Source organism: Primulina eburnea, chromosome 2 (genome assembly GCF_022965805.1).
Source record: "Primulina eburnea isolate SZY01 chromosome 2, ASM2296580v1, whole genome shotgun sequence".
Classification (NCBI taxonomy): domain Eukaryota; kingdom Viridiplantae; phylum Streptophyta; class Magnoliopsida; order Lamiales; family Gesneriaceae; genus Primulina; species Primulina eburnea.
The window spans coordinates 38,877,936-38,903,468 of record NC_133102.1 but is presented as its reverse complement, the minus strand read 5'-3'; the positions used below and the strand labels follow the sequence as shown (position 1 = coordinate 38,903,468).

The 25,533-nt window shown below is 32.2% G+C and overlaps 2 protein-coding genes across 2 annotated transcripts; one reads left to right on the top strand and one right to left on the bottom strand.

The window, feature by feature from the left end:
- The first annotated feature begins 2,732 nt into the window (after nt 1-2,732).
- Nucleotides 2,733-6,251, top strand: LOC140823121 (large ribosomal subunit protein eL32z-like). Its single transcript, XM_073184285.1, has 4 exons — nt 2,733-2,861; nt 4,487-4,581; nt 5,653-5,834; nt 5,955-6,251. Exons 2-4 carry the CDS (start codon nt 4,492-4,494, stop codon nt 6,082-6,084), a joined length of 402 nt encoding a protein of 133 aa, XP_073040386.1. The 5' UTR covers nt 2,733-2,861; nt 4,487-4,491; the 3' UTR covers nt 6,085-6,251.
- A 2,310-nt stretch (nt 6,252-8,561) lies between these two features.
- LOC140823120 (serine/threonine-protein kinase OXI1-like) lies at nt 8,562-10,144 on the bottom strand. Its single transcript, XM_073184284.1, has 2 exons — nt 9,621-10,144; nt 8,562-9,527 (listed from the first exon to the last, which is right to left on the bottom strand). The coding sequence occupies exons 1-2, from the start codon at nt 10,028-10,030 to the stop codon at nt 8,669-8,671; spliced, it is 1,269 nt and encodes a 422-aa protein (XP_073040385.1). The 5' UTR covers nt 10,031-10,144; the 3' UTR covers nt 8,562-8,668.
- Between the last annotated feature and the right edge of the window lie 15,389 nt (nt 10,145-25,533).

Genomic DNA, 25,533 nt, shown 5'->3' with positions numbered 1-25,533 from the left:
AATTGTCCAACTATCCTCTCAGTACTGCTACTCGCAGCTTCATTTGTGGGATCCATCTACAAATCAAATGATGAATATCACAATTCAATATCAATTTCACATCATCATCTCATATCATAAATTTCATCAATAACTTAATCAAACTAGATCAAGTAGGAGCAAGTAATACAAATAAATCAAAAACATACGCACAATTCATTTGTGTTTATTCAAGTGTACACAAGACTCAATCGAGCATTCCCAGCTATGCTCTGATACCACTATGTGTGGGGCCCTTAACTCCTAATCGTTATTACAGTGCAATCTGATTAGGGTTTAATTATAATTACAGCGGAAAACGAGTTTAAAATTTTCTTTAAAATGAGCCCAAAACGTGTCAACTGTAATTATAATACTAAAAATAGTATATAATATAGTTTCGCCTCAACACGTCACAATATAAACCAAGCCCACACGTAATCCAAAACAACTATATACAAACAACTCATATCCTCGGGACATGCCACGGTATATAGATACATATACATATATTCAAAACATAAAACCTCATCCCAAACTGTGACTCCCTCCAGAAATACCCTCTCCGGCCTCCTGATATCCTGGAGTACCTACGATTGTCCACACACAAAGACAACAACATCCCCCCTTGGGGGTGAGCAAAGCTCCGTATGGAACAACCATCGTATATACCACAAGTATCTAAACAATGATATATGGTATGCAATGCATGTATGTCGTGGAGGTATCAGGTAATATGCTCATCCACTGAGCACATGTCAGAATCAAACGAATCGCTATCAAATCAATGCTCGAGCTGGCACACCGGTCTCAATAAGGGATACTCGTATGATTTCTTCGACGAAGCGCCATCAAATCCCAAATCTCAAATCAATCGTCGGGGCCACTAATGTCTATGTTTTAAGGGTCGTGTAATACCAACCATAGCATTGTGTTCACAAACCCCAGAATCCAATCAAATCATATCAGGGTATTCAAGGATCATAGCTCAACGTGTATGTCATGTATCGATGTATGCATCAAACGATGTGTGTTAACAAAACATTTATTTTATACATCGATTTTCGAATCACAATGTCATGTATGCCACATAAACTCAACCAATAAGGCATATAGACACACATTCTCAATCAAATCAGTCAAATCAATCCAACATATATCATATAATACAGATACATGTTGTATGTTACCCGGTCGCAACATACCTCAATTCTTCGTTTCCAATTGATGCAGCTTGAAGATATCAATATAATACTCTATCTACATCAATAACACATTCATTTCATTCAATAATATATTCAAATTCAATAATATAAGTTTCAAATATATTTTGAAACTTTGAAAATTCATATCAAATTCAAATCATAACATAATTCAATTCCGATTTCAAAACTTAGTTTCTTGTCAGTTATTTTACCGCATATATAACCGGCAGATAATTTTTCAATATCAATTCAACGATTAAAATTCTGTAATTATAATAAATTGAGAATAATTCAAAATAACATCACTATAATAATTTCTTCTTCGTTAAAATCATACACTATTCAACAATCTTCAGTTTCTGTATGATTTAACAATTTATCGGATTTTTTTTCCAAAAATCGACGAATTTCAAACATCACCAAAAATATAAAATTTATACCTCAAATCGAAGACCTCGTGTCAGCGATCCCAAAACTGAAGTCGATTCGTCGATTGGATAAACCGTTAAATCGCAAGACCGAAAAAAAATCTCAAAATCTTTTATTCCTCTCCCCGGTCTCTCATATTCTTTGTCAATTGAATTGAGTTTCAACTTTATCTCCTTTTTTTTTTTATTTTTTAATTATATTATATTATTATATTAATATAATATAATATATAATGTTTAACATTTTAACATCGATATATTTTTTTGGATCAGTCAAACGATCAAATTTTCTAAGATTCAAAACAAGAAACTTATATATCTTTGAGTTTTCTACGTTATATCCAAATTTCAAATCATTTGGACTTTATATGACAAAGATATGTCATGAATTACCATTTTGCTCTTAAAATAATTCATTATTTTTCAACTTATTTACTAAAATGCCATCAAAATAAATTGAATATTTTTCAACTTATTTACAAAAATGCCATCAATACTATTTTAGTCTCGGGGTCTCACACAAACCGTTTGTGAGCTATTCGAAGCTCGACTCGATAAAAGCTCGTTTAATGAGACTCGTTAAGATAAACAAACCAAACTCAAGCTTTACAATATTCGGCTCGTTAGTTCGTGAACATGTTCGTTGGTAAGTTCACGAGTAATCTTTTAGATGAAAAAATAATATTTTTGATATTTTATTTATTGATTTTGCATATTATATATGAAATATCTAGAAAAATCTATTAAATTTGTTTATTATAATAAATTTACAAATTTTAACAAGAATAATATATTTTTCTATAAATATATAATTTATTTTTTAATTAATTTAATGAAAATTTAAATGTTTAATTCATATTTATTAAGTTTGTTTAGGTTCGATAAAGGCTTGGATAAGCTCGTGAGCCATGTATATATTCGTTAAATAAAGCTCGGGTTCGGCTCGATTACAAACGAATAATGCTCAAACGTTCAAGAGTTCGGCTCGGCTCGCTCGACTCGATTACATCCCTAGAGATATGGGTGGTCAATCAAAAGATCCAAGTAAATTTGGTCTGACCCGACATAATCAATGTTTTTGGGCCTCCTTAATGTTGGGCTACATTGAAATTCAGCCCATTTAATGTGAACCCTAAATTTTGATTATAGTTACTTTCGCTCAGGTAAATTCATTCAATCAGTAGGAGCTCAGCTGCGTCGCCACTACTAGGTTCTGATCGAACTCCTCTTTTCATTTTGTTTCAGTTTCCCTCAGATTTCGAAATTTTATTATGTTATTTTTGGTGGAGATTACGTACCTATTCATGAATTTTAACTTTTTATTTGATTTTATTTTTAAGCTTTGATTCGTGTTAAAATTTCTTGTACTAATTCAACTTTTGGTTTGATTCATCGTCTCTCTACTCCATTTGTGTTAGCTGCGTTTATTGAGATGATCTTTCTCTCGATATATGTAGTTATATTGATATGTTTGCATGTATAGAGGAGTGTTGTATGGGATCCAGACCAATATTCTTGGCTCACCACGGAACAACCTACCGTACATTGATTTTTTGAATAAAACTGATGCATAAATTTTTTCTAAACATTCAGTTAGCTAGAATTTGTTTCAGTTTGGGTTTCATTTTGAAAAGATGGTTTTATTTTCTTTAGTGGTTGTCACAAAAATGTAGTAGAACATTGAAAATTATCAAGTATATCGTGGTAAAATCATTATCAATATCGACTTCTCACGATTCAATGTAGGACTAAAGTTTTAGGCGTTTTGAAAATAGAGAAATGTTAGCGTTTTTTCTCTTTTAAGAAATGACTTGAGTTAGTAGCCACATCATAGCTTTCAGAATTCTACTACTTCAGCGCGTAGCAGCAGTTGTTCGGAAAATAGCAACTATGCATGCGTTGCTGTCAGAGACGGATCCATTAAGGGGCTGTGCTGGGCTGTAGCCCAGCCCATTTTTTTTTAATACTTAAGTTAAATTTCAGCCCACCCCATCAATGTCCTAGACCAGTCCAATCCAGCCCAGCCCAGCCCATTTACATGGGTGAGACCAAATTTAACATGAACCATGATAACCCACAATAGCTTCGCCTAATTTTCACACATGTGTTTCCCTTTCTCTTCTGCTATTTTGTTATGTTTTTACGTGATATGGCTTTCTTTTTTCAGTATTACTACTGTTTTTTGTGGGTTTGCCATGCGCCATAACTTACATCTGAAAAAGTCGCGCACTTTTAAATCTAAGTGTATCTCATCCGACGTTTTGTCCCAAAGCTCATTTTAATTTCCCTCGTTTTGCGTTGTTTTAGTTTAATTCTTTTTTTTCTCCTCATAATTAATTTATCTTCTTGGGTGTTACTATTATCTTCTTGGGTGTTACTATTATATTGAACGAGATTTAGCTTAACATATTGATGTAAATTCTATTATTGATGAATTTTATGTTTTAAAATCTCGTAGAACACAACTTCGTTGAACGATATAATGTAATTTTTTTTAATAATATATAACTTATCATATTGAGTTCAAGCCCCCCTAACTCTTATTCCTGGATCCGTCCTTGGTTGCTGTGTCACACAGTAGCTTGGTAATGGTGTTCATATAATTTGTGCGAGTTGCTATTTCAAGTAACAACTAAGTTGGCGCGTTTATTCTAATTGTGTCTTGGAGCATAACCATGATGTCTTACCTAAGAGTAGCTGTAAATGATTGCATAATTATTTGATTTTGTTGCTTCTATTTTTCTAAATGATTATTTATGTGCCCCTATTAATAATTTATTTAAGTCTGGATTCTACTTCGATTAATTTCACTGTAAACTTAATGTTACTTTGTAGAAGTGATGGCTGTTCCTTTACTTAGCAAGAAGATTGTTAAGAAACGAGTCAAAAAGTTCAAGCGGCACCAGAGTGATTGCTATGTTTCTGTGAAGGTTCTTTCATATCTCCATTTGACATTTACAATTTAGCAGGTCATCAGATTGGGATTCATCATGGCCTCGGAAATTGTGTTAAACTGTTCAAAATTTATGTTAGAAAATACTGTTGTGTATCTACCCAACTCCTAGTCCTAGTATAGCATTTTTTGTTACTATTTTACTTTATTGTTGTTGCCATCTTTATCATTACCATATTGGCTACATGTACTGGTGCATTTCTGGTCTAGCATCTGTTATGCCCAAATCTCATTTCTTGATCATATGTCCATTGGGAAAAACATCTATAGATTAACATGATATGTTTAGTCATGTGCTAATCATTCTCAATCCTTTGACTTAAATAGTAGTGTCTGGTTCTAGGATATTGTTAAAATTGATTTATGGTTCAATAATCACTGGTTATATGTCATCAATCCCACCGTGATATTTGGACTTGTATTAAGTTTTAACGATTTGATATGCTTTATTGTTTTAATTTTCAAGGCGGGCAGTCTTTCGGTCCTAAAATTAGTTTTAAAGTCAAGTTTATGCGTGACATGTAGCGCGGACAATTGCTGGTTGGGGCGATGCCATTGATTACTCTTACTCATTTACATGTCAACAATTTAAATGTGGCTTTTGGATTGCAAAATAGATTATATATAACATATAATGGCCTTACCTTTTACAAGCGCAGCAGGCGTTGTGCTATGTGCTATGTCAACTTTCCTGATCATATGTGACTTTTTGTTGTGTTGGTCAACAAACTTAGGATGGCCCTAGCGAAAGGAGTAAAAGTATAACAGTCAGTATAAATTGTAAGGTTATTTATCTGCTGGAGTATGAAATGAACGGATTTTGAAGTCTGCACTAATACATTACAATTTACTAGAGGAAATGAAGTAAAATAATTTTCTATCCATCTCCATTATATCTTATTTTCTGAATTTTAGTGGTGCTGAGGTGTTGATTCATAACGGGAATTTAAATTCCCTTTCCACATTTGACAAAAGTGGAGCATGTTCACGTATTTATTTATGTTGCAATACTTAGTCTGTTCACTGTTGAACCTTCTTTTTGTGGCAGACAAACTGGCGTAGGCCCAAGGGTATTGATTCCCGAGTCCGAAGGAAGTTCAAGGGATGTACCCTTATGCCAAACATTGGATATGGGTCAGACAAGAAGACACGGCACTATCTTCCCAACGGGTTTAAGAAGTTTGTTGTGCACAATGTCAAAGAACTTGAAGTTTTGATGATGCACAACAGGTTTGTTACATTTCATCTTGTGCATTTTCAAACCTCCCCACTCAGTGGTTAACCTCTATAGTGCCTTTCAACAGCCCTGTTCATCTGAATTTACTGAAACTTTTATTTGTGACATTTTAGGACATATTGCGCGGAGATAGCACACAATATTTCAACCAAGAAAAGAAAGGACATTGTGGAACGGGCAGCTCAGCTGGATATTGTTGTGACCAACAAATTAGCTCGGCTGCGCAGCCAGGAGGATGAGTGAGCTATTGGGGTAAACGTATGTTTTCCTGTATTATGTTTTTAACTACTTGGTATTGGAAGGTTGAGTGGAAGTGTTGACAATGCAAAACTTTTGTTTCGTGCAATTACTATCTGTATTATGTTTAATACACTGTTTCATTTGGATTTGCAATGGATTTTTGCATTCAAGCCCATTATAAGTTCCTTATTTGGCGAAACCAGAGCTTAATCGATCAAGGTAACTTGTCCCATGTGATAAAAACTCATGTCTAGTATTGCAAAGAATTATAGCTCGGTTTTATATTTATGTTCTATTGTATTTAAGTTTCCCATTGTATTATTTCACTATCGACATGTTATAAAATGGGTTTTACTCACACATGTCATGTATTTTGGATTGTAGTTCACAAAAACTGAGGCATAATTTTTTGAACGACTTTTTCACATTTGGATAGTCTCTCGTTTTATTGGTCGGGATTGATGATAAATGATGGTCATTTTCATTTCAAAAATTGTATTTTTGTGCCTACCTTAAATCTGGAAAACTGACCCCAAAACTGCAATAGATATTTTATCTTAGTTTAATGTTGGTTGAGATATTAGGATCAGCTTATGGCTGTTGATTATGGCACAATTTATTAGGCAGTTAGAGATGTAGACTGGAACTTAGATGGCCACGTTATTTAAAAAAATGTATAGCAGTATTTGCCAATTCATCGGAGACATAAAAAAGTTGGAGCCACTCTGTCTGTTTATTAGGCTTTTGGATTTTGGTCCACTGCCTGTTCACATGCTTAATTAAATCTTGCATCAAACTTGATTGCTCTTGGAGAATTAAATGCTGTAGTTATTTGCCTCAATTTTTTGTTGGGACAGTTTCATTAAATTTTTCGAACACGATTGTTATTAGTCGTAGCTCTCAGTGGTTTATCAGATATTTTGAGCGTTTGAAATTATTAAAATTCGAGAATAATTGAACTTCTAAAGGACTTTGATTGGAATATTTTAGTCAACTAGTTTTTTTTATTCAATAGAGATTAATATTTATCTAAGCATAACTAAGAGAGAGTCCTTGGTTACATTTATTTAAAATAGATACATGTTCTTATATCTTGTAATATTTCAAAATAACCAAAAAAATATAATACTATGAGTTAATATATATATATATATATATATATATATATATATATATATATATATATATAATCAATATTTTATATGTGTGTGAATAAAATATTGATTAAAAAATTGTAGTTGATGATATATTCAATAAAATAGTAAGACTTATCTTGGTAAAAAGATAGAATAAAATCGTAGTTTAAATTTTATTTAAAAAATTGATAAAGTGGAGATTTAAAAAGTGAAAAATTAGGGATTTAAAAAGATATATAAGTATATTTTGGTGAAATGAAATATAAAAATAAGATCCTTTGAAAAAGTTTGGGTATTTCAATTTTTTTTAAAACAATTTATAAGTTGTAAATTTTTTATCAAATAAATATGAGAGCTTATAAATTTTAAAATAATTATTAATCTGTTTTTTAAGTTCATAAGCTCTGTCAAACATACTCTAACTCTGGACTTTACCACTACCGAAATTCAAATAAATTCTCAAGTTCTGAAAATGTTGTAATAGTTCACGTGAGCGATGAGTTGTATATCATGAAAATATCGAGGGACAGACTAGCAAAATTAAGACAATAATTTCGAATCTAGATCCATATCAAAACCTTGTCCCTTTCAAATAAAATCCTTTTTAATTAGGCTTAGCTCCAAATTTATATAGAGAATATTGAAATTAATATCTTTACGATTGTTTTTGTATGATAATTTTGAAATATCAGATACAATATTGGAAGAGTGTTTTTTTATTTTATAATATAAATATATTAGACTCCATACTTGTAAACAATCGAGTACAATCAATATCTTATCGTGTCGGATATGATATTTACGTTTTATTTGTCAATAAATATTCCAATAATAAATAAAATATGTAATGCTTTTTTGTTAATAAATATTCCCACGAGGGAATAATATATTTTGATTTAACATTCTCTGATTCTTACAAGCTTCTTTGATTTGGCCACTAACTTTTTCATTAAGTGGAGGTCATGTTTTAATAATCACTTGGTTAGTTGTCACGTTTTTGTCTGAATTTTGCAACAAAAAAAAAAAAGTAAAATTTAAAGACACAATACGTGTCATGAAATAAATAAAAAAAGAAAACAAATCATATTTTTTTTATGGCAAAAACTTGTGTGAGACGGTCTCACAGTTCTTATTTTGTGAGACGGGTATCTTATTTGGGTCATTTATGAAAAAATATTACTTTTTATGCTAAGAGTATTACTTTTTATTATGAATATCGGTAGGGATTGACCCGTCTCACAGAAAAAGATTCATGAGACCGTCTCACAAGAGAGCTATTCTTTTTTTATTAGTGGAGTGTAAGATATCTAGTATCACAAAAAACAGTTCCATATTAGTTTTGCATTAAATGGAATATATAAATAATTCATATGTATATTTCTTAATAACAAGAAGTAATATTTTGTGTACAAATTAACAAATAAATTAATCTATTTATATTTTTTATAATATCAAAAAATAAAAAAATTGTCATTATCAATAAGTTGTGGATGATTTGCCCACAAATCTTTATTCTGACCTTCCTCGAAATATTTATTTATTTTCTCCTCTTCATCAACTTTAAACACCCCTTGGACATAAGACTCCACGTCAATTTCCTTATTGCCATCCATGTCCCCAACGTCCGTTAAGTTGGGGATAAACGGCGGCCGAGGCATCTCCAGGATAAGATCCCAATCAACAGCCTTGAAAAAATCGTGGCCTTTGATTTCGCGGATGGTGATTCTCTTGTTCGGGTCTTTTTCGAGTAATTTTCGAATCAAGTCCCTTAACGGCGTTGCTTCCCCCGTTAAGTCCGGTGCCTTGTTCACGATCCGATAGAAGGTGTCCTTTCGGGCCGGGCCTCGAAACGGCGTCGCACCGTAGAGCATCTCGTACAGCATCACCCCTAAGCACCACAGATCGACGGCGAAGTCGTGGCCGTCGCCGAGTAGGATCTCCGGCGCCACGTACTCCTCCGTGCCGACGAACGAGTTGGATTTCTCCACCGAGTCGGACTCGGAGTTTGAAACATCCGAGAGGGGATCTGCTGCGGGTTGGGGAGAATATTCCGGCGAAATCCCGTAGTCGCGGCGGTTGAAGAAAAGGGCGAATTTCTTCTTCTTTTTCGGGGTGATTTGCGGTTTTCTTTGAGGGGTTTGACGGGTTTCTGGAGACTTTGCGGCTGTCAGTTTCGTGGAGAGATCGAAATCGACGAGCATCAAATGCCCATTTTCTTGAATCAGGACATTTTCCGGCTTCAAATCTCTGTACACAATGCCTAGCCCGTGTAGATATTCCAATGCCAACACCAATTCCGCAGCATAAAATCTACAAAACCAAACACACGACCCATCTGGAAGAGTCAGAAAAGCAGCGATAAATTTGAAACCCAAAAGGGTGTCATTGTCACGATAAAATCACCTGATGATATCCGTGGAGAACATTTTCTCAGTCTGATTCTTCCTCAAAACATTGAGATCACGGCCGGAGCAGTAATCAATAGCATATCCGACGACTTTATCGGTTTTCAAAACACCGTGAAGCTTGGGCAGTAGGGGATGATGAAAGTTGCTCAAAACCTCCCTTTCGAAGCAAATTCTCCTGTATTCCTCGCCATGGCTATTCTTCTTCTTTTCGATTAATGAAGATCTCAAAATCACTTTCACCGCAAGCAATTCGAACATTTCTGTCTGGACAAGAAACACCACGCCTTTGGCACCACGGCCAAGAACTGAAATCACCTTCAGATTGTTCAAGTCTAGAGAAATGTTATCTTGGCCTTCTTGATCGCTGCAGTACCGACGGCTGCGGCGGTGATGAACGTCATGCATGGCAACGATCAACGAATGATCAGATGTTTGGAATTTTCAGAGGATATTAGTGTTTTGCAGAGAAATGTAAATGCGAGAGAAAGAAAATGAACAATTCGTATATAACAGTCCCCTAGTGTTTGTGACACGCTTTCTTCAACAAAATGTGACGGAATTGGATTATTCCACAACGAATTTAAACATTATAATTAATATTGAAATTATTTTTTTAATTTGAAATATATTTTTCTTATTTAGATAAATCAAATCATAATTTTAAATACAAATTTAACTGTTTATATATTATTTTATGTTAATATGGATATACTTCAATTTTACCTAATTATAATATTATTTGAAATTCAATCTAATTTGTATTATTAATATATAAATAAATAGAGTACGGTCTCACAAATCTTTATCTCTGAGACGAGTCAATCCTACCTATATTCACAATAAAAGGTAGTATTCTGAGCATACAAGATACTCCAAATAAGAGACATGTCTCACAAAATACGACATGTGAAACCGTCACACACAAGTTTTTGTCAAATAAATAAAGCTTGCATTTAAGATTTGACATATTATTTCATTATAAACAATAAAACTAGTCAAAATCCATGAATTTCAAATTCATCTCCAAATATTAAAATCAATGGATTTAAAAATAATCAATCATAATTTTAAATTAAGTAAATTCTCAAACTTAATTTTGAATTTTCTTATATTACATCTTTTTTTCACAAAAAGATGATTGTATTATGAATATTTCATAAAAAAAATAATTTATTTAAGGAATTTTGTCTTTTTATTATTAATAATTAACTAACATAAACTAGCATTTAATTTATTTATCAAAAGTTTTATTGGATATAAATAAATGAATATTGGGAAAGCATTTGATTTTAAAGTTTAAAATAAGTTGTTCGAGAGAAAGGAGGAATTATTTCCAATTCCTTGGTGGGAAAGGAGGATGCCGAAAGAATATGCTTGTCTTTACCAACGAATACGACGACGTTTCAAAGGTCAAAAATAGTAGGGGAAGGGTGTGGCGGTCTTCTGGAAAACACGCCGTTCTCTCTCCTTGAAATCTTTCCCATTCGTATTTCATTTTCCTTGTGTTTATTATTCAAACATAAATTGTATATAATAATATATCTATTTTATTTTTTTTGATTGATTTTAAATGGGTAACTTATTATAATATCCAATTTATTTTTCAAACAAAATTATTTTTTTAAAAAATAAACTATAATATAAACTATTATATATTTATACTAATCTATAAATTATCTCTCTTTCTGACTTGATATAGTTCATAATTTATTTAAACTTTATACCATATCCTTTCTCATGCAATTTCAAATGTTATAGCACAAATATGTTTGAATAACTAATAATATATTAGGTCTTTTGTGAGACGGTCTCACTAATTTTTATCTGTGAGACGGGTCAACTCTAACGATATTCACAATAAAAAATAATACTATTACTCTATTAGCATAAAAAGTAATATTTTTTCATGGATGTCCCGAATAAGATATTTGTCTTACAAAATACAACTCGTGAGACCATCTAACATAAGTTTTTGCCCTAATGATAATCATGTACAAAGATATGTGACAAATAACCAACATAAATTATAAAAAAGATACACAATCTGCGGGTCGATGTTAGATTTGTTCGTGCTACCATATAGTATTATCGTATAATATGTAGACCCATGTGACAATTATACTTGGCCTCCATGTAACTTTTAAATTAAAATAGTGTTTACAAATGCTTAAAAAAAATTATAATTTTTTTTTAATTTTTTACCATTTTCTAAAAGTTGCCATCCAATTACTGAATTGTAATAATTTTTGGGTTTTTTTTTAAGTAAGCAAATAAAGTATAAAGTGTGTACATAATAATTTTTTTTATAATAATTAGAAGTTCAATATTCTGCTGCAATTTTCTTTGGTCAAAAAGGTGTAACTTAGGGTTAGCGTAGTTTTTGGCACTTTACATCATTAGTTTGAATTTGAATGAATTTCACTGACAAAGTTGAAGGTAGGCTGCCATCCATTTACACTCTCATTAAGGCCATCTTCAACCCATAAATCTATTTTGATGCAGTTTCTGCACCAAAATAATATAGTTTCTGCACCAAATATAACATTCATCTCCAACTCATTTACTTCAAATCTTACACTAAAAAGTATATTCCTAGAATATTCTTTTTTTAAACTATTTATTTATAAATTTAACAATATAAATATAATTAATGTTAATATTAGTATTATAATTATAATTTTATTTTTATTAATAGTTAAATTTATTTATTTGATTCTTATATATATTAACTCTAATATTTATAATACGAATTAATACAAATACTTCATTATTAAAATTGACATAATTTTAATACAGATAATTTATTTTTAGAACTTAATATGAATCCAAATTCAAACATCTGAACAATTATATTCCTTCCACAAATGATCAATTAAAGCATTTCGTAGTGCATAGTGAGCATACGAATTAATACAAATGCTTCATTATAAAAAGTGAATTGTATTGTTATATTAATTTTTTGCATTTGTATTTAATTATATTATTTATAAATCATTAAATCAAATTATTACTTAATTATTAATAATTAACATAAATAAATATTTAAAATCAATAATTATTATTCTTTATTTTTTATTATTAAATATCTATTTAAGATATTTAATAATAAAAAATAAAATATATATTGTACTATTATTTAAATAATCTTGATATTTTTTTTTAATATAAATAGTTATAAAAAAACAAAAAAAATAAAAAAAAAATATAACCCTTGCGCCAAATTGGCGCAAGGGCCTTCCTCTGCGCCAAATTTGGCGCAGAGGAAGGGGGCTGCGCTATTTTAGCAAAATAGCGCAGCCCTCGTTGGAGTGCAAAACCTTGCACGTGTTTTGTACCATTTTGGTGCAAGGTTGGAGATGCTCTAACGTTTGACGCCTCAAACAGTAACCCCATGTGATACATGCAAATTCAAAAAGATAGCTCGAAAATTTTACTGAGCCTAATCTGATTAGTTAGTTGGGCAATTATTTTTAAAGTATTAGTATTTCATTAATATTCGACTCTGGATTATTTTAGATCTCTTATGAGACGGTCTCACGAATCTTTATCTGTGAGACGGATCAACTCTACCGGTATTCACAATAAAAAGTAATACTCTTAACATAAAAAGTAATATTTTTTTATGGATGATCCAAATAAGATATCTGTCTTACAAAATTCGATCCGTGAGATCGTCTCACACAAGTTTTTGCCTTTTTCTTATAGTAGATTAATATTGTTATTTTGTTAAATTTTTGAAAGATTTGTGATCAAAATGAATATGAAAATATAATATTTTTTAAAAATTTTATTATGCTGTTTTTGCTTAAAAATTAGGTGATTGATTGAGTTCAATAAAAATTATCGTCAAGTATTAACTCTTATGAATAATTTTTTCTCTTATAATTTATGACACGTTATCAACACGATATTATAATCAATTGAGAATGAAAACAAATCTCATTGTGTTGATGTTCTTGAAGCAGGACAACGTGTTGTCAATAATCAATTTTATAATATATCAGTATGTGTTCTAGATTTAACACAATTATAATTATTTAAATATTGGTGCATATGAAGTATATTTATTATACAATATGTTTTGGTGATTGACAAAATAACAATATTAAGCTGTTACAAGAAACCAACCGCTACTTTGTTTTTTAGGTTTAAGATCGCCAATACAAAGTCTTGCTGCTCCAATACTTTATTCATCACCAGCTATGAATTATTTATCTTTTGACTGCTCTTTGTGAAATATAATTCATTTTTTTTCAATCGTCAGTCAGAAGTGCGCAAATCAATAAGATATGTTATTTTCAACTGCTCGGAGACTACAAGTTTCATAAATTTCTCGTCAACTTTGGAACATATCTTATTTTTTGTATTTTCAACACAGTCTCGTTTGCCATCTTCGAACAAAAATCTCTTGTCCCACAATATCCAAAGGTTCTCCAACAACCATATATACCTTCCCTTAATAGACAGTAACATAATTTTCTTAGTTTCATGACTAGTATTTATATGAAAAGACGCACCTAAATAAAAAAATCCAAGAATCAACATGACTCTCAACAGAAAAAGTAATGCATCATGAATCTCATCAGTTGCCTCATTGCAGCGTTGCTCTTGTTTGTCCTTTTTTTGTGTCATACAATTCCTTTTCATATAGAATTTTTCACTATAGTTCCAAAACTTCAAATTTATTCTAGATCTAGAATTACTTATACCGTTCCTTGATTGTAATCTGCCTCTATTCTGATTATAATTTCTGTTATTCCCCCTCTTTCTTCAATATTTAAGGAAGAATTTGATGTCGCTGTTTCACTAGAATCAATATTGTGAACCTCTTCTGCGGGAATTCTATATCTAACATCATTAAATTTTAGTTTTTCACTTTCAACTAATTAATAAACGTAGTTTGCATTAGTTCCCAACTTTTTGATAAAGACGCGAAAGTATCGATGAAAAAACCTCATCGTCAAAATTAATTTCAATTTGTCTTAAAATTGTTTAGATGTATTGTCACAGAAGTCCCTTCTGTCATCATTAAACTAAAAGAAAAATCACGATAAATACCTTATCATTTGTGGAAGTTTTCTCGTACATATCTGATAACAGTCATCAGACTCCAAGTCGACCTCTCCTTTACAACGTTATGAACCATGTTCTTCAACAACAGTGTCAATCAAATAATGTAGTTAGGTAGTCCTAAATTTGCATTATCCATAAAGTGAAATCATTGTTATCAAAATTTCCAATCTCATTTGTCAAATCTTCTTTGCTAGTCTTTTTTTTTTCTTTTTTTTCCAGATTCAACCTAACTCTCTGATACCAGTTATTAGGAAATTTGTTCCCAAATTTGATTACTGAAAGTGTAAAAGATGACGAAAGATAAACACAAGAATACACGAGTTTATATTACTTCACTCTGAATGTGAGAGTTACGTCCACTTGTCATCCCTGCAAATTTCCATTATAATGAATCTAAGAAAACAAAGAGAATTTTACAAGAAATATGTTCTCTCTCATAACTATTTTCTTGTCGCTCTATGTCTCTCTCTGTATATGAATTATCATATAATGATGGCTATCAACGTACTTAAATAATTATGTACTACATTAATATATGTTAAATATTGACCGAACATTTCGGTTGTGAATAATTCTAGCAAGCGGACTAGGTCAAGTTGTAGTAAATGGACGACAAGTCCAAGTATCGATCACACAGAGACTATTATTTAAGTACTATGATTTGAATTATTCGATTCAATCTAGGTAAACAAAAACAAGTGATTTGATGATAATTTAAACTAGCTGAATTAAATTAAATAATGCTAAATTAATAACTAAGATCGAATTTTCAGAACATGTTGAAACTTGGGGATTTTCAAATTTTAATAAAATGACCGGGAACACACAACGGTCCAAACTTTGATTATTGTCACGTAATTAACCACAGATTATTCGATGTCACGATGAAATTCCCTGAATTAACTATAAATCTATTTCTAAAATTTAAATCCTATTTTCATTTAACAGTCCAATTATTTCTAATTGAATTTAATCAAACGAAAATGCATTATTCAACGGTGGAATCACAGCTGTTGCCTAAAATCGCACATTGAAACCGAATACTATTTCTAGTCGGTTTAACTGTGCTTTGATTAATATTGTTTTGAATCTAAATTCAATCTATTCTCGTTCGAGTCAAGATCAAACAATAAACATGCAAACAATTGGTCAAATTATAAGCACGAAAATTACGCAAACATTAATCAATAACGTAAAAGTAATTCATAAATCAAATAATCCAATGAATGAACAAGATCAAAAGTTTGTCCCTCTACTCTATAAATTCAAAACTAGAAGAAACTCTAATATTCGACTTCATGACTGGAAATAAGAAAATAAAAAAGGAGAAAATCTCAGCGATGACGCGCGAATCTTGCGTGTTAAGCGCGTTCTTCCTCTCGTTTCTCCAAGCTCTAGCCGCCGCCTTCAAAGTCCCAAAAGCGTGCAAAAGCCCCCTCTAAATCTTAGGTTTTCCCTTTTTATATTTTTTTCCCAAAAATCCCCCCAAACTTTTTATTTTCGAGTCCAAATTAATATCCTCTAAAAAATCTCCAAAAATCTTCGCCAAATCTGATGTTGATATCAAGTACACGGACCCCGTGTAGTCATCAGGGTAAGGGTCCGTGTACATTCTGTGCAAAATTCTTTCCCTGAAATATTGGACACGGACCCCTACACGGGGTCCGGATAGAGGCCCGTGTAGCCACTGTAAATCTCATTCTCGGAGGGTAATTGACACGGGCCCCGTGTACAGGTCCGTCATGGGGGTCCGTGTAGGCTCTGTCAAAATATTCTTTCGGCTTCTGAGGCACGGACCCTTACATGGGGTCCGGATACTCTCCTTGTGCTATTTTCCTATTTTTCCGGGCATTTCTGACAGGGCATTGAGAAGCTTGACTTTCTTTCCCTTTCGTTGGATTTTACCATCTTTTGGTTAAACCTGCAAATGGCAATAATAAAACAAATTAAGCACGGAACTCGGAATAATAATACCAAATAAGGACGAATACGATAAAATAAAGTCCCTAAAACGCTATATAATTCGTGCTTATCAACTCCCCACACTTAACCTTTGTTCGTCCTCGAACAAATCAGACATGAAATAAAGATGAAAATATCTTAGATTCAGAAATCAAGCAATACAATCAAAACTTCTCAATATGTCAAACTTCTTCACCCCCGGTCAAAAGATCATGCTTCGAATATCACAAGATTCTTTTTCTTCGCAATTTAAGATTCAAACATTTCTTAATAAAGATAAACATAATGAGATGTGTGTAGTGTGCAGGTCAGAACTCATACTCATCACCAGCTACTTGGTTTCAGGATCACTTATTTTCACTTATTTTCGAAACCCCCCATATTCTTGACTTTCATATCCCTCTCTAATAAATGTTGAATGAAGATAACTTGGTTAATAGGTCTTTTCAAGCTTATAACGTAAGGCCAAGGTTCACGGCTACAACAGAAGGCATGAGAATCAAAAGTGAGAGAAAATAAAAATATTCCTGCAGCACATTCATTCAACTTTTGACTCGTCACCAATTACTGTATTTTTATCATCTTTAGTGCTCTACCATCTCCTTTCTTTCTCATTGTCCTCCAACTTTTACCCACAGAGTTTTCGGGTATCTTTAATACCATACACTTTTCTCGCTTTTTTTTCAACGACTCCTTCGAATATATTTCTTCAACTCATTGGAGTATCTTGAACATTTCAACGTGTAAAATAGGTTTATTTCTCTCAATCGTAGGTAGGAAAAAAGTGTATAGGCTAAAATTCAGGTAGTTGATGTGGAAATTGAATAAATTACGAATGAGGTCTAATTGTGTGTCATTGACACACATCATTCGATTTTTTACAGGCTCAAAAAGGGTTACTAGAGACAATAAAGGATGTATCGGTTAGGCTTGAAAGACTCAAACGATCCAAAGATCGCCTAAATCATCCCTAAGTCACCATCGTTCGTATTTTTGCTTCGAGGGCTAATCAGGCGAGTTCTAGGGACTGTTGTTCGATCTCTTTTTTTTTTACATCAATTCACCATCAATGAGTAAAGGTTTGACCACATGCATGGAATGAAATGTCAATACAACACTGGTTCATGTCTGACTCTCTCCCTGAAACTACGACTCTTCTCATTCAATACTAGTCATAAAACGATTTCCCGGGTGATCCAAAATCTAACTAATTAATCCGATTATCAAGTAAAACAAGAGTTCTTTCTCTAGATACAGTCACATCCTACGTGAAAAGTGTTGTTAAGTGTTGTGCAACGATGTATAATAAAACTGACTTACCCCCACATTTGAAATCGACACTTCTCTCAGTATAAAACGATGTAAAATGAACTAGGAAAACAGTTAAAGCAAGAACACTTCCTGGAAAAATGTCAATAAGTGGTGAAAATGTGGTAGAATTCATCAACTTCTGAAAAGTAGGACATTGAATACATAAGGGAACATAAGAAAGAATAGGAAAAGCATTCAAGCAATCGAATAAACCGAAAAGATGATAAGCATAAATAATAATTGTCATAAACTGAACATCAACATCTGAAAGAAAAGCATAAAATAAGAAAACTGAATAGATCATCCACAAGTCCTAAAATAATACAGCAAACTACTCTTCGTCGGATCCTACGTCTGAATCCTCAAGGCTGTCCAGTGTGGATCTGTCAAAAGGCGGAGCATAGATAACATCGGAATACAACTGCGTCCAGGCATGGTGCTCTAGTCGAGCCAATTGCGTGCGTAAGTCGTCCATGCAGTCGAATATGGCCGAGAAGACCTGAAGATTACCTCTCGGGGTGCGCTGTCTCGGTGGAAAATCAACCTGAGGTCCTGCTCGGGCATCCAATGCCGCTTCTTCCGCCACTCGATCTTCCCAGATTCGCTCATTGGCTGTAGGGGGAGGCACTGGAGGGTCACGAGGATGGGGGCTGATATGTCGACTCCCGGGGTTACGGTACCAAGCACCCTGTCGAAAAATGAAGTACATGACCTGCATGGCCTAGGTGGTGAGAATCTATGTAGAGGTGGGCAGGAAAGAAGTCTCACCAGTGAGATCGACACCATGAGCCGCCAAAATCCGGGAGATGATGATAGGAAATGGCGCATATGGCATCCTATTATTTGAGGGATCGATGTGGGCGACTGAACGTATATGGGAGATTATGATCGACGCCACTGGAATAGCAGGAATGGCCCACAATCCATTCAACATCTTATCTATGATATAAAGATCCATATGGCGGACTTCATTGTTCCCGACCTTCCTCGGAATGATATTTGCTCCCGTGAAGTAACAGATAAGACGATCAAGCATCGGGAGGGATGTCGGAAGGACGCTAGTGCGGGAACCGATTTGGAATGTGAAATATTGCAGACGACTTTGCGTCTGAGGGATTCGGAACGTGATGCCTGACAAGAAAAAGGTCCAACTGGTTGAAGACTACCGGAGGCCCGTCATTGGGGACATTCAATATAGCGGACAGATAATGTGAAGTACCGAAAATTTTAAGTCCATATGAACCACGTGCGTGCAAGTTATTAAATTCCTTATGTATTTTATGATTTTAATGCATACTTTCATTTAATTTATGAAATTTTTATTTTAATTATTTATGTTTATTTAATGTACGTTAAAATGTTTTCTTGAGTTTTATGTTTCAGGCGATTATTCGAGGCGAGATCGAGGAAAGGAGATAGGGACAATTTTTTTTAGTAAATTTTAATGCAGTATTTTATTTAAGATAAGGATGGAGTATTTTAAATAATTTAATTAATTTTAGTAATTTAAGAGCTTAATTATTTAAATGATTAATTGATTTTAAAATTTTAGAGTTGTAGTATTTGTGCATCTTATTTAAATTTAAAATTTATAATGGGGTTAATATGAGATTTATTTTAAATTAGTATGTTAAATGTTTTTAAATAGATTTTTAGTATATTAAATACATATGTTACAATTGTTTATATATATGTAGGTATATATATATACACATATATATATATATATATCAACACACAAGCACACACACTTTGACTCACCCACACACTCACACATTTACACACACATATACACGTACACACACACAACACAAAACACAAAACAAAACATGCTATTAAACTTTTTGACTAAAGAGAAGGTTGTGTTTTTAAAACACTCCTCTCTCAATTTATTTATTTCATTTTCTTCCTTCTTTTTTTTTCATTCAACGAGCACATCTCCTCTAAAAATTCCAGCATATATTTAGTAAGTTTTCTTTGAAGAAATTGAGCCAAGTTCGTCCCGGATCGTCTCCCGTATCATCTCCGCTTCGGTATCATCGTTTCGGTATTTTTAAATAACAAAAGACACGTATATTTTGTTCTTGATGCATCGATCTTGTCATATTATGAGTTGTGTTGTTATTTATGCAAAAATTATATGTGCGATGCGTAGAAGTTTGAGCAATCACGTCTAGATCAAATTTGAAACAATTTTGGATCACCAAATTCACGTTTATGTTGTTCTGTAAAATACTGAGATTTTTCGGTACATATTTTGAGAAAACTTTTAATTACAAAAACGTAGATCTTTTCGATACGTTCGATTTGATATAAAATTTGAGTTATTTGGATTATAAACGAGTGAATTATGGTGTTTTTAGTATGACTGTTATTTTTAGATCCGAAAACTCATGTTTCGCTGTTCTTTCGAAAACTGTGATTTTTCGGTACATATTTTGAGAAAACTTTTAATGACAATAACGTAGATCTTTTTGATACGTTCGATTTGATATAAAATTCGAGTTATTTGGATTAAAAACGATTGAGTTATGGTGTTTTTAGTATGACTGCTATTTTTAGATCCGAAAACTCATGTTTCGCTGTTCTTTCGAAAACTGAGATTTTTCGGTACATATTTTGAGAAAACTTTTAGTTACAAAAACGTAGATCTTTTCGATACGTTCGATTTGATATAAAATTCGAGTTATTTGGATTAAAAACGAGTGAGTTATGTTGTTTTTAGTATGACTGCTCAAATCGTGTTTCAAGAAAGTTATTAATTTTAATATGTTCTTGAAGTTTTTATGTTGCAGGCTTTGTTGGGGATCGACGGGTGATCGTTGCTGCATATAAGAAAGTTAGTAATGATGTTTAGAGTATTTTTGAGGTTTTGATTCATGTCGTTAAGAGCTTGAATTATTAAGATGTCGTAAGAAATAAACTTTAATACAAATGACAATATTTTGGGTCGTATGAATTGTAGGGTGATTATAAAAGTTTAGTTCATTGTTATGGTGTCCTAGAATGGTCTCATAGTGATGAATCTTGATGCCTTATGTGTTAATTGGGAGAATAGACATGTCGCAAAATTTTCATAAAATAATTCGTCGAACAGAGCGGACACGGACCCGGACACGGAGGTAGGCACGGTGTCCGTGCTTTCTTATTTCATCACAAGAATTTTTAAGCGCACGGACACGGACCATGATCCGGACCTAGGGACGGGGTCCGTGTACCTTCAGATTTTTGGTATATTCTTTTATTATTTAAGGTTTGATTTGAGGTTTTATACCATGGTTTAATATGATGTTTTACAGGGTTATGTCATGGGAAATTATAGAATGTTCTAAGAATCTATTTAGCTTGGGATTAAGCATGACATTTACGTTTAAGTTGTACAAGTTAAGTTTATGTATTCATATCAGTATGTTGCAGCAACGACCCGATTGACATCCAACGAATCCCTCAATGCAAAGTAAGTATGTATGACGTGCAAAGAAAATATTTGAAGTTTTTGAGGTATGCTAAATGTCTTGTGACCAAAAGTGAATGGGTTTGGAAGTCGGTGAACGTGGCCGAGGACCTCTCCCCCCCGTTAAATTATGAACGGGTTTGAAGTTAGGATTGGAAAGCGTTAAATTATGAACGGGGACCAATCCGCCCGTTAAATTATGAACGGGTTAGATCGTGGTTGTGAAGCGTTAAATTATTAACGTGGATCAACTGGCCTGTTAAATTATGAACAAGGATCTCATGTATGTGGCAGTGGATACGTCCCTGTCAGCCCAGTACTGTGGTTTGTCTGATCAGATATTTATTATGTTAAGGGTCACTTGCTTTGAAACATCCTCTACGAAAATGATGAAGTTACGTATGTTCAAGTATGCAGTATGTTTATGAAAGTTTATGATGATGGCACGTCAGAGTATGTATGTACGTATGTTCAAACTCATTATGCAAAGTTCAAAGTTATTATGCAAAGTTCAAGCTATTATTCAAGTTCAAGTTTCAAAGTATGTATGTTCAAGTTTTAAGGTTTTTATGAAAGTTTTAAATTTATTATGCAAGTTTCAAGTTTATTATGCAAGTTCAAGTTTCAAGTTATGTATGTTCTATTTTTAAGTTGCATGCGATTTTATTATGTAGTACTCGTTATTCCAGTTTATACGTGTTGAGTCTTTAGACTCACTAGACTTGATCGATGCAGGTGAGTATGTTGAAGAGGAGACAGGAGGTGGCGATCAAGGGGCAGGCTTGGACTGAGCGGAAGGCTAAACCCGAGGACCACTATGTTTATGTTTTATGAAAACTTTAAAATATTATGTTTTTATGTTGGATGTGAGATGATTTGAAATAAGTACTTTGTTTGAAAATATTAGTTGGGAATGTCGATTTTAATATTATTAAGTTAAATGACAAGTGACGACCGTATGAAATTTTATGTTTAAGAAAATTTTTAATTTTTCCGCAAATTTTGAAGTAGTAAAAGTACGGTACGTTACAGTTGGTATCAGAGCGGTGTTCTTGTAAAGGGTTATGCCTACTGCCAGTCGCAAGAAGCTCTCGAAGTCACACCTTAAGTCTGTAAGTTTTAAAGTTTTAAAGTCTTTTAAGTAGTAAGCATGAAGTCATGATTTCGGCATGTGCATGTTTTAATTCTATCACCTGTATGTTTATATGACATACGTTTTGGAGTACGGGTTTGCATATCGTTATGAGTTGAGAATGAATCTTTAAAATTTTTATGCATGATACGATATGAAATGAAAAATTATTTAATTTTCTTTCACACTGGTGTGGTAGAATTGGATATGAGTAAGAATTTTTCTTTTGGACATCAGGAAAAGTTGTAAATGAATTGTCTATACTAATTTTTGGTTAGTAGTACTGATGATATACTCGTGAGTCATAAGTTAAACTTGACAATTATGAAGGCTTTTGGGACTTGTAGATTTTCTAAGAAATTAATTATGATTTGTGATTGCTAGCTGAGTTGATTTTTGAGAACTCCATGTAAGGATTAATGATTCGAAGACTATGACGATCTTTAGAAGTATAAAGACATAGAATTTATTAAGGTGTATGCTTTATCTAGATAGATTTAAGGATTAAATTACATGAATTGAGAATTTTAAGGACCTGAGTGCAAAGCAATATTCTAAGAGATTATTTTCGAATTTACCAAATTTTGGGATTAAATTTTTAGTTCAAGAATTTTAAGGTTAATGAGGTTAGGTCGAAAAATTTATGGGTATGAAGATGCAAATTTCAAAGAGTTGTAGGGCCAAAAATATAAATTTTGGGAACTTTAAGGACCAAATTGCAAATTTCAAAATTTTTGAGGATTTAGTTCGAACTTTTAAAGAACACTTGAGTAAGATCAGTAGCTTTTTGAGGTTATGGAATTGATTTTGGGTTTAATAAGCTTAATATTGTTGAATTTTATGTTACGAGAAATCTATAAGAGGGAATTTGGAACGTCAACAACTTATGGGTAAATGTGGAATTTTTGAAACTAGGACAAATTGTATAATTTTCGAGGAAATTAAGAATTTATATGCTACAATTTTAAGAAATTTGGAGAACTAGTTTAGCGGTAAGTGATAACTGAATGGTTTAAATGATAGGAATTTTAGAGGATTTAAGCTCAAAGGGATTATTAGAACCTTGAAGTATTTGAGTTATAATATTATAAGAAATGGTAATCAAGGGAGTTGTAAGATGAATTGATATTTGGCTAGAAAGTTAGGCGCTAGTAAATTAATGTTGCGGTAAATTAAGAATTTAGAATGATAACGATTTGAGGTAAAGTTGCTCAATTAACTAAGTTATAAGGGTAGACAATGAGTTAGCAAAATTTTTGGGAACTTAAGATTGATGTGTTATAAGTTTTTATCAATGATCTTAACAGCTAGGACTATACTTTTGTTGGAGTTTGATTTTTTGTGAAAGTTGGGTATGATCGATGGTTAGGTTACTCGATAGATGTATGAAAATATTGAAGTAGACATATGGTCTTGAGAATTTTTTTTTAAAAGTTATTAAGAAAATTGGGAATAAGTAAATATGTGTGTGGAATTATATTATCTAAAACTATTTGGATTGCGTAAGTCGAATTTAAAATGTATGAGATATTTGTTAGTACGGAAAATTTTTTTGTGGGTGAAATAAATACAAAAAAGGAATTAGTGGTGTTCAACATAATTATCAATCAATGAATATTAAGATTTTTATTGAGTAAGAAATCTAAAAGTTTGCCATGGTGGTACTACAAATCACGATGTATTTTATTAATTAATGAATATTACAATACAAAGTAATGGATAAACAACAATTACAAGTAATCGTAAAAATAAAGAAAAAACATGAGGAGGATATTCTCCGATAAATACAAGAATCGTAAATATAATAACTAAAATAATTGAAAATAACTCTGCAAGAGTCATCTTCTTTTTCTTCGAAAAATTTGATGAAGAATAAGTTTTAGAGAAGAAGAGAAAGTTGGAGTGATTGAATGTATTTGTGAGATGGTATTTATAGAGAGAAAAAAAAAACTAGCCGTTAGTTACCGTTTTATGACCGTTGGTATATGTATTTATTTGTATAATTTTATGGTAAAAATATGGTGTATATAATATTAGATATGTTTAACTAATTATGTATATCATATCTCATTATTATAATGAGATGTCATAATTTATTTTGTTTAAAAATCTTATAGACTTTTATACTTGTTGTATTCCTTGCTCGAAATTAAAGGTTGACAACAATTTTATATTAGGGACGTATTTGTAAATAACTAAGTTACATACGGTGGTATTGTAAGGTAAAGAATTGATTCAAGAGTTGTAGGCCAATATTATTATGAGGTAAGATAAGATTTAACTTTTAAGTGTATTGCCGTGGATAGAAGTTGATCAGAAAAATTTTGGTGCTAAGATTTCTTAGGCTAAACTGCATTGATGCTAATGTATTAGTTCGATGAACATTACGAGTATAGTATAAGAAAAGTAAAATACGATAAGCTTGAACCTTCATTTCTAATACTGGGAACAGCGAGAAAAGTTAGAAGTCAAGATCATAGTAAAGTAAAAGTAAGTCTCCATAAGTCATTTTAAGTTGTGAATCGCAAACGAGGTTTTTGGTAGGAAATTTAATTAGGATTGAAGAGACGTAAGACAACATAAGACTTAAATATTTATCAGAGTAGCGCAGCGGTAGCGTGGATTTTTAGAATACTAGAATTAAGAATCAAACTTTTGGATTATTGAGGATTAGCGAATTTCGGGGACAAAATTCAAATTAAGGGGGATAGATTGTGAAGTCCCGAAAATTTTAAGTCCATATGAACTACGTGCGTGCAAGTTATTAAATTCCTTATGTATTTTATGATTTTAATGCATACTTTCATTTAATTTATGAAATTTATTATTTTAATTACTTATGTTTATTTAATGTACGTTAAAATGTTTTCTTGAGTTTTATGTTTCAGGCGATTATTCGAGGCGAGATCGAGGAAAGGAGATAGGGACGATTTTTTTTAGTAAATTTTAATGCAGTATTTTATTTAAGATAAGGAT

Coding starts and splice junctions, on each gene's coding strand:
- LOC140823121 (XM_073184285.1), top strand. CDS start 4,492: ATGGCTGTTCCTTTACTTAGCAAGAAGATTGTTAAGAAACGAGTCAAA. Junction 4,582..5,652: donor ATTGCTATGTTTCTGTGAAG/GTTCTTTCATAT, acceptor TTTTTGTGGCAG/ACAAACTGGCGTAGGCCCAA. Junction 5,835..5,954: donor GTTTTGATGATGCACAACAG/GTTTGTTACATT, acceptor GTGACATTTTAG/GACATATTGCGCGGAGATAG.
- LOC140823120 (XM_073184284.1), bottom strand. CDS start 10,030: ATGCATGACGTTCATCACCGCCGCAGCCGTCGGTACTGCAGCGATCAA. Junction 9,528..9,620: donor TTCTCCACGGATATCATCAG/GTGATTTTATCG, acceptor TTGGTTTTGTAG/ATTTTATGCTGCGGAATTGG.